This window comes from Haliotis asinina, chromosome 8 (genome assembly GCF_037392515.1).
Source record: "Haliotis asinina isolate JCU_RB_2024 chromosome 8, JCU_Hal_asi_v2, whole genome shotgun sequence".
Lineage (NCBI taxonomy): Eukaryota > Metazoa > Mollusca > Gastropoda > Lepetellida > Haliotidae > Haliotis > Haliotis asinina.
Window position 1 is genome coordinate 26,235,638 of NC_090287.1, and position 15,243 is coordinate 26,250,880.

At 38.2% G+C, this 15,243-nt stretch overlaps 1 protein-coding gene across 1 annotated transcript in view; it reads left to right on the top strand.

Moving 5' to 3' along the window:
- Positions 1 to 15,243, top strand: part of LOC137294264 (thioredoxin domain-containing protein 16-like) — a 42,971-nt gene that overhangs the window by 10,583 nt on the left and 17,145 nt on the right. Inside the window, exons 4-8 of the mRNA XM_067825271.1 lie at positions 1,153 to 1,227; positions 1,759 to 1,880; positions 12,759 to 12,849; positions 13,343 to 13,505; positions 14,435 to 14,595. Coding sequence (XP_067681372.1) covers positions 1,153 to 1,227; positions 1,759 to 1,880; positions 12,759 to 12,849; positions 13,343 to 13,505; positions 14,435 to 14,595 — 612 coding nt within the window. The remainder of the gene's footprint in view (positions 1 to 1,152; positions 1,228 to 1,758; positions 1,881 to 12,758; positions 12,850 to 13,342; positions 13,506 to 14,434; positions 14,596 to 15,243) is intronic.

The window sequence follows — 15,243 nt, forward strand, 5'->3', positions numbered from 1 at the left end:
ATGTACAAATGCACAGAAGATAAACATGGACAGGTTTTCAGTTTCTTAAGTTTGTGAACTGTTTAGCAGTAGTGAAAACTTCAGCCTATTTAGATAATAGTTTTCTCTTACATAGTTGCTTCAAAGATTACTGTAGTTAGCGCATGCAAGAAGAAAATGCTGCTCATCTTCAGTTGCATTCAAATTACATAATTTACAAGTTCCATGTTCTCTTTCCATATTTACATACCTATCTTTCTCGACTTAAACGTCATGAGGTCAGCATCGGAATCGTGGTAAACTTACTCTGTACATTTATTTCACATTTAAACATCATAGAATTTGGTATGGATATTGTTTTTTTATCATTAGGTAGTCTCACATTTGCTTCAAATACATACTTTGTCTTGTCAGTCTTGAAAATACATATGTTTTTCTCTTTGCGTAAATGATTTTACGAATTCAGGATATGTTCATTTTCTTGGTTTATTATTACAATGTTTTTAAGCATGCAAAACATTGCAAATTGTAGCTAGTTTATATGGGTGTCAATCTGTCATATTGACCATGGATGACAGGCTGTAACCAATGGCAACCTTGTATTGTGTGAAGGGCAGAATGGTGAATTGTGGGTGCATGAAATTGCTGCACATGAGTCCAGTGTGAGAAATGTTTCCAAATGTTGCTAGCCAGTCAGGCCTGAAAGTTACTATCCTACAAAAGCAAAATTCACTAGCCTGAACTTTGAATGTTGGCATTGGTTTCATCATTAAGCTGCTCATATGATGAACATTTTTTTGCATGATTTGAAAGTGTGTTATAACTTAACAAGTCAGAGAAAGTGATATATTTACAAAATGACCTCATGAATGTTCATTACCAGGTGACTCTGGAGATTTACTTTCCCGACTGAATTTTTGCTAGCCACAGGCTTGTTGGCCAGTGCATATTTCACACACTTTATGAGTCTCATACCCTGAAACCTATGAGTCCAAGATATCTGATGATGTTTCTTCGTCTATCAGAAAATCCACAAACCCATTTTCATTTTTTCTTGTTTTTTTTTGTTTGTTTGTTTCTTGTTTTTTTTTTGTATGTTTTTTCAGTTTTTTCCGTAAGGAAGGTACTAAACTTGATTCATGTGTTTTGACGTTCTATGTTGTGATATTTCAGGGATGGCAACAGTCTGCTCACACTCGAGCTGGAGACCATGTTTGATGTCAACTCCATCATGTCCAACATACTCCAGTAAGTACCTTGCTGGCCTAGCAGGGCACAGACTGTGTGAATGATGATAACTGTAAAGACATCAGCTCTGTGTTGTTTGTGGACAATCTCTGCAACTGAAGCAAAGTTGCCCCGTTTACTGTAAATTTTATGAAGGTACATATTATAGACTGTTCACTCTACCAGTGATTCTGTACGGGAGTGGTCACCAAGACCCCATTTCATGCAACTCTCATAAGCATGAGACCACGTAACTTTTCTCATGACATTCAGACTTCCTATGTTACAGTATAAGAGGTTCGAATGCTACAAGAAAAGTTACAAGGTCTTAAGCTAACAAGAGCTTTGTGAATAGGGGCCCAGTCGGATTAATTTTTGGCAAATAACATCTTACACACCAGCACATTTATGACATGGATGTCATAGAGAGATGTACACAAACTTCACACCAACTCTGCTGTCTGAAGTAGCATGCTTTTTCATAAGAATGTTTGTGATTACTATGGCTTGCACCCTAACAAAAGTAATACTGACATCTTTTCTTCCTGCCAGACTTATTCTGCTGCATGAGGTACCCATTGTCCAGAGTCGGTCTGATCGTCAACAGATTGAACTGAAACATAAGGGGAAGTCTGATGTCATCTTCTCTTTCCACAAGGCCATTGGCACCTATGGTGAGTGATAGTGTTGTATGCTCTATATACAGAGCCATAAGTCATTCATCATTAGTAATATTTCCATGGACTTACAGGTTAAATAACTGTTGTGAGAATACTTTTTATAGATTTAATAAAAGTCTTCTTTTTTTAAAAAATTATCTTTAGTTCCTTATGCATAATTTTCTTTCATGTTTCTGTTGATTAGTTATTGAATAACACCTGATTAAGCACAATATAAGTAGAACTTTTACACTATCACATAGACAGCCATGTTTAACCTGATTGGTATGTCTAATTTAAGTTGTTTAAATAGTTGCAGTTTTCATGAGAAAATTGAGTGGAAGTTATGCGTGTGTTGCTAGATGATTTCCCAACTGGTACATAAGTATTGAAAGCAAACTGACCAAAACTGAATTTATGAAAATTATCCTCACAACAGTTAATTATCATGCAAGTGTATGGAAATTTCACTGATGATTGCTCATTAATAGCCAACTACTGTACGTCCTCTCAGATTGTCATCCTGATTCAAGTTTAAGGCACTGATAACAGTAATGAGATTCATCATCCTGACCTTCAGTCTAGACCATCTGTGCCAATCTTCAGTGCCTGGCAGTGTTGTATGTATGTTAATATCAACAAGTAGTGGCACCAGTGGTCAGACTATACTGACTTGTCATGTTCTTAACAAGGTGGTTGGTGCTAATGGGGAGCAGCAGATAATGTTGCATGCTTGATGTATGTGGATATTTCTTCACATCTGCATAGCTCAAGGGCAGTGGTACCAGCACACAGACTGACCTCCATGTCCTTCATCAAGGCCATTCATATTCAATGGGAGTCACCTAAAATGCTGCATACTTGACATATCCACATAGATTTGGCATCAGTTTAGCATTTCTAAAGATGTACACTTTATTGCTGCATGAAAACATCTTTCAGCTGTATGTGTAATATATCTGTAATATATATATGTCAGGGTAGAGATTGCGATCTGCGATTCTACTAGTAGAGATTGCGATCGGAGTCTTTACCAGTAGAGATTGCGATTGGAGTCTCTACTGGTTGAGTCTCCAATCCTACTAATAGAGATTGCGATCGGAGTCTCTACTGGTAGAATCTCCGATCCTACTAACAGAGATTGCAATCAGAGTCTCTACTGGTAGAATCTCCGACCCTACTAGTAGAAATTGCAATCGTAGTCTCCACTGAATTGTCAATTTCTAATTCAGCTGGTAGAAATGCTGATTTATCTGTGGGACAACAACAAAGACACTTGCTGAACAATAATATGCATTTTATTCAGGTATGGACTGTTTCCAGTTAAGGATACATTTATTGCTATATTTACACATCTATCTTTCAAATAAAGTAACTATGAAGACAATGAGACTGAACAAAAGTACGCATTTTACTAAGGTATAGAACGTTTCCAGTTAGATACATTTATTCAGCTGCCTGCTGAACACTTTACACCTTTATCCAACTGCAGAGCGTCTACAGATACATTTATTCAGCTGCCTGCTGAACACTTTACACCTTTATCCAACTGCAGAGCGTCTACAGATACATTTATTCAGCTGCCTGCTGAACACTTTACACCTTTATCCAACTGCAGAGCGTCTACAGATACATTTATTCAGCTGCCTGCTGAACACTTTACACCTTTATCCAACTGCAGAGCGTCTACAGATACATTTATTCAGCTGCCTGCTGAACACTTTACACCTTTATCCAACTGCAGAGCGTCTACAGATACATTTATTCAACTGCCTGCTGAACACTTTACACCTTTATCCAACTGCAGAGCGTCTACAGATACATTTATTCAGCTGCCTGCTGAACACTTTACACCTTTATCCAACTGCAGAGCGTCTACAGATACATTTATTCAACTGCCTGCTGAACACTTTACACCTTTATCCAACTGCAGAGCGTCTACAGATACATTTATTCAGCTGCCTGCTGAACACTTTACACCTTTATCCAACTGCAGAGCGTCTACAGCTTTGTCATATGTTTCTTGGGTGATGCAAAATGTTTCTTGATTCTTCTTGTCAAGCTGGGCTGTGTGGTCATCCAGCAGTTTGTAAAACTTGGCTTTCTGTTCCTCCATTGTCCTCTGGTGTGTGATGATCTCCTCAGCTGATAACTGGTTCATGCTCAAATCTATTCCCCTTATATACCCATAAACAGTGTAACACCTCTGACATCTGACATACCTACAGCCCAGTATATCTACATTAGTTAAAACAAAAAGATTTCACGTACTTATAATGGAAGAGTCCTAAAGACCAATTAATCCATGAGAGTAAAGGAAGAACCAAGTAACGATGAAAGCTGGATTAGCAGATTGAGATTAACAGATTAAGATTGACTGGAATTGAGTAAACAATTATATTAGTTAACTTCAGGTTGTTGTTTTTTTTTAGACATATTATATTTCTAGAGAAACCTGAATTGGTGAAAAAGCATGTTTCCTGTTCCAGGAAATACCAAATTGGTTTGTTGTTACAAGGTGTAGGTGACATGTGGGTATTCTGGGAGGAGGGGTGCAGGGCAATTAACTACTTGGACATTACCCACCTGAGAATATTATTGCCTGGTCATTTCCCCACCTCTTTGAAATGCAGTGTTTTGTAATGATTACTGATCAATATTTGAGACTTACATCAAAATGAATTCAAACCTCCTACTTTTATCTATGACTTTGAGATGTAGGAGTTGGAGTGGGATTAAAGACAGCATGTATTTAACATCTCACTGTAAACAGTAGGAAAATAAGTGAATCACAAAGTTTTTCCTGGCAACAAAACATCAAATAGCAACCTAAAAAACTGATTTTTTTCTACATCCAACCGCAGCGTGTGAGGAAGGTGTGACATATTGTTTTATGTTTACATTATGTTTACATATATGAAAATAAATTTTGTGTTTCTAAATATTCACTGGCTTGCATAAGTGTAGGACTGCAATCTCAACCCTGACAGATTTGAGCTTCTACTGGTAGGAATTGTGATTATATAGGTTCTTTTATATGATCAGAGTCTCTACCAGTAGAGACTCCGATTGCAATAACTACCAGTAGGAGCGGAGATTCTACCAGATGAGACTCCAATCGCAATCTCTACTGGCAGAGACTCAGAACGCAATCTCTCCGATTCTACCAGATCGCAATCTCTACCCTGACATATACAAAGAAATGTAAAAAATGCCAGCAGTATTTCTGCAGACGGAAGAGCTATATTTCAAGACCATATTTCCCCACTCTGAGAGGACCAAAGGAAATTTTATTGACATCACATGTACATTTTTGGTGTATTTTGATTTGGGTTTATCATTTAGAACTATCCATTCTGTTTCATGTTAAAATCAACTGATTTCAAAACGTATTGGAATTCTGTAAGACTGGGATAAACAAATCTGTATATGTTTCCTGAATATCCGAGGTCACTACACTTAGTCATTTAGTTCATTTGATGATTAGGAGGATAATGGATTATACTAGTGTATGAACATTATCAGGGGTTTGATCTCATCATTGGAAGAGGCAGCTGTCAAAGCAGGGATGGTCTAGTTACAGTTGTCATGTCATAATGTAGATGTGTCAATTAAGAGGACTAACTGCCAATTTGAGACCGGCATCCGTGTCCGGAAACCAGGCAGTGTGGAGCCAGTGTATCAAATGAGAGAAATCAATAAAAGACAACAGAGGATACACAGACCATATGAATCACCTGTTACCATGACACCAAGCCATAACTATATCCTGCTTAACACCATTAGGTGTACCCGGCATATGGCAGTGATAAAATGATATGCCCACATGAAATTGTGTGTTGTTACAAAAGAACTTGTTTTCTCTTTCTACTGCACTGATGATGAAAATATAATGCTATTTGGTGACAGTTCGGTTGAAGTAGCCAATACTCAACCTGAACTAAGACTAGCGTGAAGTTGATATTTTTAAAACATTCATGACACATTTCTTACTTTTTATTAATATTTTAAGCTTATTTAATGCATCTAGCAATGCTTTCCAGTTTGTATCATCCAGATTGGATTTGATCTGCAGTCAAACGTCATTATGTCACAGATGGGAAGAAAATACTACCCAGAGTTGGACATAACATACATCAGTACAACCAAATAAAGAATATGTAGGGACCCAGCGTTTACTTTGCGATAATTTTTAAGTTCAACACAATAAAGTTGGGCAAAGAGGTGTAATTAAACACCGATATTCCACACATCTGGTTTACCATGTTCTGGGTGCCATTGTACAAAGTAACCTTATCACTATGATAGTCACAAGTCCGCTATAAGATACGGCAGTTACCATCACCTTATTGCTGCAACTGTCGCAAGTCCGCTATAAGATACGGCGGTTACCATCACCTTAGTGCTGCAGCTGTCGCAAGTCCGCTATAAGATACGGCGGTTACCATCCCCTTGGTGCTGCAGCTGTCGCAAGTCCGCTATAAGATACGGCGGTTACCATCACCTTAGTGCTGCAGCTGTCGCAAGTCCGCTATAAGATACGGCGGTTACCATCACCTTAGTGCTGCAACTGTCGCAAGTCCACTATAAGATACGGCGGCTACCATCACCTTAGTGCTGCAACTGTCATAGTCCACGATAAGGTACAGAAGTTAGGATCACCCTAACACCAAGATCACACCTAGTTGTCAAAGGGAACTGTGTTTTATTTGACATTTGAGGTGATGAAATCAATACAATGCTGACTGGTGACAACTTTGTTGTTAATAGCCTAAAGGGAGACTCCATACTAGAAATCAGATCAGCTTTAATGCACAGTTCCTTAAACAGTCAAGAGAATTAGGGAAGACACTATGTTTCAAATATTTATGGCTAAAGTGTAGTTTGTTAAGTCAGTGAAACAACTCCCTTGTTATGAAGAGTAACTATACCCATTGAACTATAACCAAATTGTTTAACTAACCCCTGATGTTTAAAAAATGGTGGGTAAATCCACAAACATTAAATGGCTCTTGCATACCAACATCGGATCAAAACTAAACTACTGCCTGTCTTTCTTTTATTAACAAGGTGACCCAGAAATGAAACAAGTATTTATCTGAATATTCATCTTTGAAGAATAGTTGTTTTTGTGTATGTAAAATTCTAATGCAGTAGTTTAAGATAAATGTGTACTTTGTGTGAGTTGATCATAAGACCTTGAAGCACTAATGCATTATGATAATGCTATTGAAATTACGCTATAAGAATTTATGTTTGTTCTCACTGAAGAACAGGCAAATGGTAATGGATGATCACTATGAATACATTTAATTTAGTTACAATTCTGATTTTGTGAAGCGTGACAAGGAGTTATGAAAAGCTCATGACACTTTATGATGGCCAAAGTTGAAATCAGAGGAAAGTGTTTCAAATCACAGTACAATTTCTGACTTATTGCTGCCAGTCTGCATGCAGTCACCTTATAATGTGTAACATATGGAGACCATAGAGGCATTATCGGTCTCATCAGTCAGGATGGTGTGTCACTGCACCACATGGACTGTGAACAAGCTGTTGGTGGGCTGTACTGAGATTGATTTACTTTGCACAGCTTTTGGGTTGTGTGTTTCTGGTACAATAGGCTAGCGGAAACATTATTTCACTAGTCCTTAGACCTTGTAGCTAGCTCTGTTTGAGCATTAGCTAAAATATCAGTATGGTAATGTTTCCTGTCAGCTGTTTTGGTTGGTTGTCCGCTTTGAATGTTGTTTGGTTACTTGCTTGCTTGGATGTTTGGTTTGCTTGGCTGGTAGTTTGGCTGCCTGCTTGCTTGGCTGGCTGTTTGGTTTGTTGATTGTTTGGCTGTTTGGTTGGCTGCTTGCTTGCTTGGCTGGCTGTTTGGTTTGATGATTGCTTGGCTGTTTGGCAGGCTACATGCTTGCTTGCATTCTTTGGCTGGTTGCTTCGCAGGCTGCTTGGCTGGCTGTTTAGATGCTTGGTTGTTTGGTTACTTGACTGGTTGTTTGCTTGCTTGGTTGCATTCTTGGCTGATTGTTTGCTTGTTTGCTTGCTTGATTGATTGATTGCATTCTTGGCTGGTTATTTGGTTGCCTGGTTGGTTGGTTAGTTGCTTGGTTACAGCGAAAACCAAAAGGGTATTGTGAGACAAAATGAAATGGTGTTGCATGTTGAAATGCTTAAGACTATCAGCAGTTCAGTTACCATGACACAATTACAGGGATTGAAAAATGGAACGATGATCTTGTGGAACATGCTTAACAAACAAATTGTGATACCAAAGAGATGTAACCAAAATATATTACTAGGAAATATAGCAGATCTGGGTTCTCTTTCAACAGAAGAAATGTACAACTAGGTCTATCTAACTTATACATACTCACAAAAATTGTTTAACTGTTATCCGAACTTAAATGTGATTAACTTTATAGTCTGTGCAGGTGTTGTTTGGGTGAAGCTTTTTTTGCATATAAGTTAAAATATACATTCCATTTAGTGTTCACAAGCTCTCCTGAGTTATGTGAGAGATCAAAGCAGAAGTCCTTTCAACAAAGTGTTGCATTCCGTGTATGCTCATAAAGGTAGACAAAGAGATATTCCTTGAATGGAGATTGTCTGTTTAACAGCAGTACTTGGTAGATAAATATGTATTATGTTGTTTACTTTGTCTGATGTTACACCACGTGATATCCTCTAAGCATTTTGTTGACATCTGTATGTATATCATATTCACTGTGAAAGGTTCTCCTACCCTTACATTGTTGATAAATAAAAACACAAAACCTAAAACACATTACATATTTTCAAGTAAAGCTGTTGTGAACAGACCAGTTCAACATAAATGAAACTAAGACTTTTTCAGAGTAGCTGTATATTATATATAATTATATATCCTTCTGCCCTTTTGCTTTCTGTTTAAAAAATCTGTGTGTAGATAAGATCATGTTCATTTTTATTGTTGAAGTGTATAAAGATAGGGGTTATCAAATGTCCTGGAAAGGTGCACCCAGTATGCAAAATGCCTCAGATGGATACTGAATGAATAAATAGCATCCCTTGGCATGAGCTATCAAATTCAATGTTGCTTTGATGAGAATTGTGAAGTTCATACAGTAATGTTCAGATATTAGAGTACAACAATTAGCACCATTTCATTGCACTGAACAGGATCTTCACATTTCTTGCAAGTCTCTTTAGGATATATGTGTATTCTTATTGTTTTATGTATTAAAGACTAATGCTACTGCCTACTATAAATTTCAGTCAGTATCCTTCTTGACTCAGTCAGTAAACTTAGATGAAGTTCTCTTATTGACTAGCCAGTACCTTATTGACAAGGCGGTACCTCATTGACTAGGCAGTAACAGTACTGACAGAGTTTCCTTTGTATTGACGATAACACATTTGTTGGAAAGTCAAGGTATATCCCTGAAAGATTTCAGATTGTTTTTCTAATTAGTGTGAGGAAGAGTGTGTGGTGTTGAATGTGCTGTTCCTTTGGCACAGTGTGTTAAAAAACGCTGAAGTATGTATCTGATCAGAAGATTAAACCAAAATCTTATGCTCATATACAAATGTGATCATGTGTTTGAGGGCAGATGTACCATGCTACAATGTTATGTTCATATAACAGGGTTTAGTTTGTGAGATGTTGACCTACTTGCACCAGGTGCAACCTAAGATAAAGACCCAGTTGCACCAGTCAAATTCCAGTAGCAACATAATGTGTTGATCAGAGGTTTTGGTGCACTTTAGCATATTTCCACGATGTAGTACCCATGAAACCATACCAACACAGAGACACAACTGATCCCTGTTTACAAGAGCCGATACATGTCTGTAAATAGCAATGTTTCAGTTCCATAGCTATTCAATGTTCAGAAGAAAAATGAGCTGACATATCTATGCTTATAATGTTAGGTTTAATGTTGATTTATTTCTCAAAATGACTTTGTGCAAGTTAGACTCATAACTAGGTTGCACTGTGTAATATTGGGTTGCACTGGTGCAAGTAACAGAGCACTATATATATCAAGCCTTGTAGATATATATATGACCATGTCTTCAAGACACCACTTCAAGTCATACAGCTGACGTTGAAGCTTTAAGCAGTCCTGTTAAGTATGTTCATGCGTTAGTAGTGGCTTTTGAGATGGCATGGCAAGATAAGACTCAATCAGACACCACAAACTCAGGTCACATCCTTGATGGCAGGGCTTTGTGTGAAACATAGACTTGACAGATGCAGGTGATAGACTATCTGGATAGAGGCCCAGTGTTATGTTTCATTCACCGTGCATGGACTCAGTGGAGCCTATGACATACCCCTCAATCTGATGTCCTAGAAATCCTTTCACATGAATAGCAGTAGCAAGGTCAGATACAGCTATATGAGAAGGGGTGGGGGGTGCAGACTATTGGAAAAAGTGGGGCACACACTTTTTTATCTGTCAAGTTTAACAAAATTTCAAGACAAAAGATGAGGTATATACCCATGCACACACACATACAAATATTTATAAGCCCTGTGATCATTAAATATTCAAGATATTGAACAGCAGTTTACCCAGTAAAAGCATCCATGAAATAACTGGAATGTTTCCATTCATACAGCATTAACCTTAGAGTCTTGTCTCTTGCTGGAAATACTCACACAAACTCCAAAATTAGAATGAAGATTTTATGGATATCATCACCTGATGAAGGAGTAAGCATTAATTCCGAAACGTTGTGCTCTCATATAAAGAAGTAGATATCCATAAAATCTTCATTCTTATGCATTTCACTTCTAAATGCCCTTCAAAGACTTGAAACTCCAAAATGTAACATGAGATGGAAGTTTGCTTAACATAGGTCTAAAGCAGCCTGTGTTTGTTTTGAAAGGTGAATAAATCCAAGGGTATTCTGGGATGGTGGCTGGAATGGGTTAGTTATGTGGGCAGGCCTGGTGGATCCTGAGAAGCACCCTGTGGGCTAACCAGACCCTTGGTTAGTCACATGATAAATTGTTGTTGACTTATTATTTGTATGTTGATTACAGGGCACCGAGTGTTGTTGACTTACAGTGTATGTTGATTACTGAACACCAAGTGTTTTTGATTTATGATGTGTATGTTGATTACAGGGCACCGAGTGTTGTTGACTTACAGTGTATGTTGATTACTGAACACCAAGTGTTTTTGATTTATGATGTGTATGTTGATTACAGAGCACCGAGTGTTGTTGGCTTAAAGTGTATGTTGATTACTGAACACCAGGTGTTGTTGACTTACAGTGTATGTTGATTACAGAGCACCGAGTGTTGTTGACTTACAGTGTATGTTGATTACTGAACACCAGGTGTTGTTGACTTACAGTGTATATTGATTACTAAACACCAAGTGTTGTTGATTTATGATGTGTATGTTGATTACAGGGCACCGAGTGTTGTTGACTTACAGTGTATGTTGATTACTGAACACCAGGTGTTGTAGACTTACAGTATATGTTGATTACAGAGCATCGAGTGTTGTTGACTTACAGTGTATGTTGATTACTGAACACCAGGTGTTGTTGACTTACAGTATATGTTGATTACAGAGCATCGAATGTTGTTGACTTACAGTGTATGTTGATTACAGAGCATCAAGTGTTGTTGACTTACAGTGTATGTTGATTACAGAGCATCGAGTGTTGTTGACTTACAGTGTATGTTGATTACAGAGCATCGAGTGTTGTTGACGTACAGTGTATGTTGATTACAGAGCATCGAGTGTTGTTGACTTACAGTGTATGTTGATTACAGAGCATCGAGTGTTGTTGACTTACAGTGTATGTTGATTACAGAGGTTCGAGTGTTGTTGACTTACAGTGTATGTTGATTACTGAACACCAAGTGTTGTTGACTTACAGTGTATGTTGATTACAGAGCATCGAGTGTTGTTGACTTACAGTGTATGTTGATTACAGAGCATCGAGTGTTGTTGACTTACAGTGTATGTTGATTACAGAGCATCGAGTGTTGTTGACTTACAGTGTATGTTGATTACAGAGGTTCGAGTGTTGTTGACTTACAGTGTATGTTGATTACTGAACACCGAGTGTTGTTGACTTACAGTGTATGTTGATTACAGAGCGTCGAGTGTTGTTGACTTACAGTGTATGTTGATTACTGAACACCGAGTGTTGTTGACTTACAGTGTATGTTGATTACAGAGCATCGAGTGTTGTTGACTTACAGTGTATGTTGATTACTGAACACCGAGTGTTGTTGACTTACAGTGTATGTTGATTACAGAGCATCGAGTGTTGTTGACTTACAGTGTATGTTGATTACTGAACACCAAGTGTTGTTGACTTACAGTGTATGTTGATTACAGAGCATCGAGTGTTGTTGACTTACAGTGTATGTTGATTACAGAGCATCAAGTGTTGTTGACTTACAGTGTATGTTGATTACAGAGCATCGAGTGTTGTTGACTTCCAGTGTATGTTGATTACAGAGCATCGAGTGTTGTTGACTTCCAGTGTATGTTGATTACAGAGCATCGAGTGTTGTTGACTTACAGTGTATGTTGATTACAGAGCATCAAGTGTTGTTGACTTACAGTGTATGTTGATTACAGAGCATCGAGTGTTGTTGACTTCCAGTGTATGTTGATTACAGAGCATCGAGTGTTGTTGACTTCCAGTGTATGTTGATTACAGAGCATCGAGTGTTGTTGACTTCCAGTGTATGTTGATTACAGAGCATCGAGTGTTGTTGACTTCCAGTGTATGTTGATTACTGAACACCAAGTGTTGTTGACTTACAGTGTATGTTGATTACTGAACATCAAGTGTTGTTGATTTATGATGTGTATGTTGATTACAGGGCACCGAGTGTTGTTGACTTACAGTGTATGTTGATTACAGAGCACCGAGTGTTCATGGAAGTAGCCTATGCCTACCAGGACCGCTACAAGTTCGGGCTCACCACAGAAACAAAGACTACAGAGGGACTGAAGTAAGCAGGCTATGACAAGTTAAATATGATCTAGGATTTAGCCAGGTGGATGTTTAAGCAAGTTTGATTCCCTTCTCCAAATTCTGCTAACCATGTATTTTATCCATCTAGTTACTGGTGCACAAATTGCTGCTGTGCAATGTAGAGCTGTATTATGTCAATATCTGAAATTAAAGTGGACACACAGCCATGGTGCACGTCTCTTTAATCAAGGGTGGCAGTTTGGTAGCCTAGAGGTAAATGCCTTTCCTTGTCTCACTGTAGAAACAGTTTAAAACCATTCTCATGCACTTATGTCAAATTAATGGTGTGTTTTGCAAGGTATTATTTTGAAGCCATGCAGTGCCTCAATAACTGATATATTGAAAGTTACTGGCTAACTCATGACAGAAGTAAGTGTTACCTGTTACATGTGTAGGACTTGACTAAGGGAGATAACAATGCATTTGGTCTAGTGAAGCTGCAGTTATAGAGTGTATGCTCTGTGTGACAGGGAGGCTGATCTTGTGACTGCCACCGATGATGCTACAGTGTGGGTGCTGTATTGTCGTGATGCTGACAAGGATAGCGATGGGTGCCCCAGTGTCCGGTATCGGGGCAAGATGGACCTGCCCTCCCTTGCTGTCTTCCTCAAGGCTCTTAGCTTGCCCAGAATCGTACGTTAACAACACAGTACTTTATTATATAAAGTGTTCATTATCAAAATCAGGTCTTTTACACTGATATAATACCTCTCTGCTCAAAATTTTTGGGTCACACAAGGTGAGTTTTCATATAAGGCAGTCAGCATTGTGTCTAGTAAATTGTCAGTGTGAGATAGCCTCTCATTTAGATCAGTTTAGAAAACTTACTTCTGATTGGTTTAAGAATCCATCCACCTTTCATTTTGATTTTAACACTCATAGTTTGCTCTGGATTCATCTAATGACCTTCTGTGGAAATGACCTTCTGTGGAAGTGACCTTAGATCTTCATGCAAACTATTGTCATGAATGAGTTAAATATGGACGTCTCTACTGTGAATGTTAAATACAGTTAGTCTTATGGTTAAAGTATTCACATTGCCTACCATCGGTCCAGGTTTGATTCCCCATATGGGTACAATATCTGGTGTCCCTAGTCTAAGTAAACTTAGATTCAGTATTATTTGTTACACAGCTTTGCAACTAACCTTTGAAATTGACCAATCAAAACACAGCTTAAATTGCGAAAGTAATATTCACACGTACCATTTGAACTTTTACCTTGAAAACTCATTTGTTGAGAGATCGGTGGTAGTGACCGGGGATGAGAAAATCCAAAAATCGTTTTGTAAGTTCTGCCACACACTAAATAGTAGTTGTGGTCGTAGGTCACTCAGAGGTTAGCTGACACAACTTTCTACTAGGATCATTAGCCTTAGTTTAGCAATGTAACAATAATAATAGTCTACGTTTACTTACTGCTGGTATCCCCCACTGTAATATTGGTAAAACATGCATAAATCTGTACTCACTCACTCACTCAATGAGAGAGTTAAGAAAACATGAGATGAAAGCATTTCAATAGTATAATAACAGCTCCAATTTCTCCTCCACATCATCCAGTTCGAACTCCCAGAGCATGGCACAATCCCAACCTGCCGCAATGAGAAATTCCACTGCGTGTTCCTGTACTATGACAGAGACACCAAGGACCAGGTGCTTGAAGCAGCAGAGAACCTCACGTTTGAGATCTATGGTGTGGCAGGCATAGTTGTCGTTGACACGTAAGTACAAATGTGTTAGCATCATTCATGCTGCTTTCAGTTTTCCGGTAAGGTTCCTCTGTTGATTACTTGAATTATGATATTGGATGGAGGGGATGTAAATATTGTGTTATAAGTAACTTGATAAGATCTGAATACATGACAAATGTTTACAGCTTTTATCTTTGACGCTGTTACATTTTGTATACTTAGTATGTTTTCATATACAGATTCATATTCATGACTGAACATTGCCACCATTTATGAGTGGTAGATAGCTTGTTACACTTTAGTGACATTTCTTTTCTGCTATAAGAAACAGTTGAAGAGTGAGTGGTTAAATTCAACAAACCTGTAGAGGTTGCAGATTCTTCTAATATAGTCCTCCTTGGGGTACATATAAGCATTTTAATGTACATGTAAAATCCAGACAGTTGTAACAATATTTTGAATAAATATTTACAAGGCAAAACTTTGTTTTCGTCTTGTGAGACCACCCCTACAGGGCATCCACGGACCTCTACAGCCAAGAGCAGGTAACTCTAGACTATAACCTCGCACCTCACTTTCCAAGCTGAACGAAATCAGACAGAATGTGGGGAGGTGGGTGGCTGTATCCCAAGGAGGACTATATGCAAAGAATCTGCAATCTTTACATGTTTGTTTGAT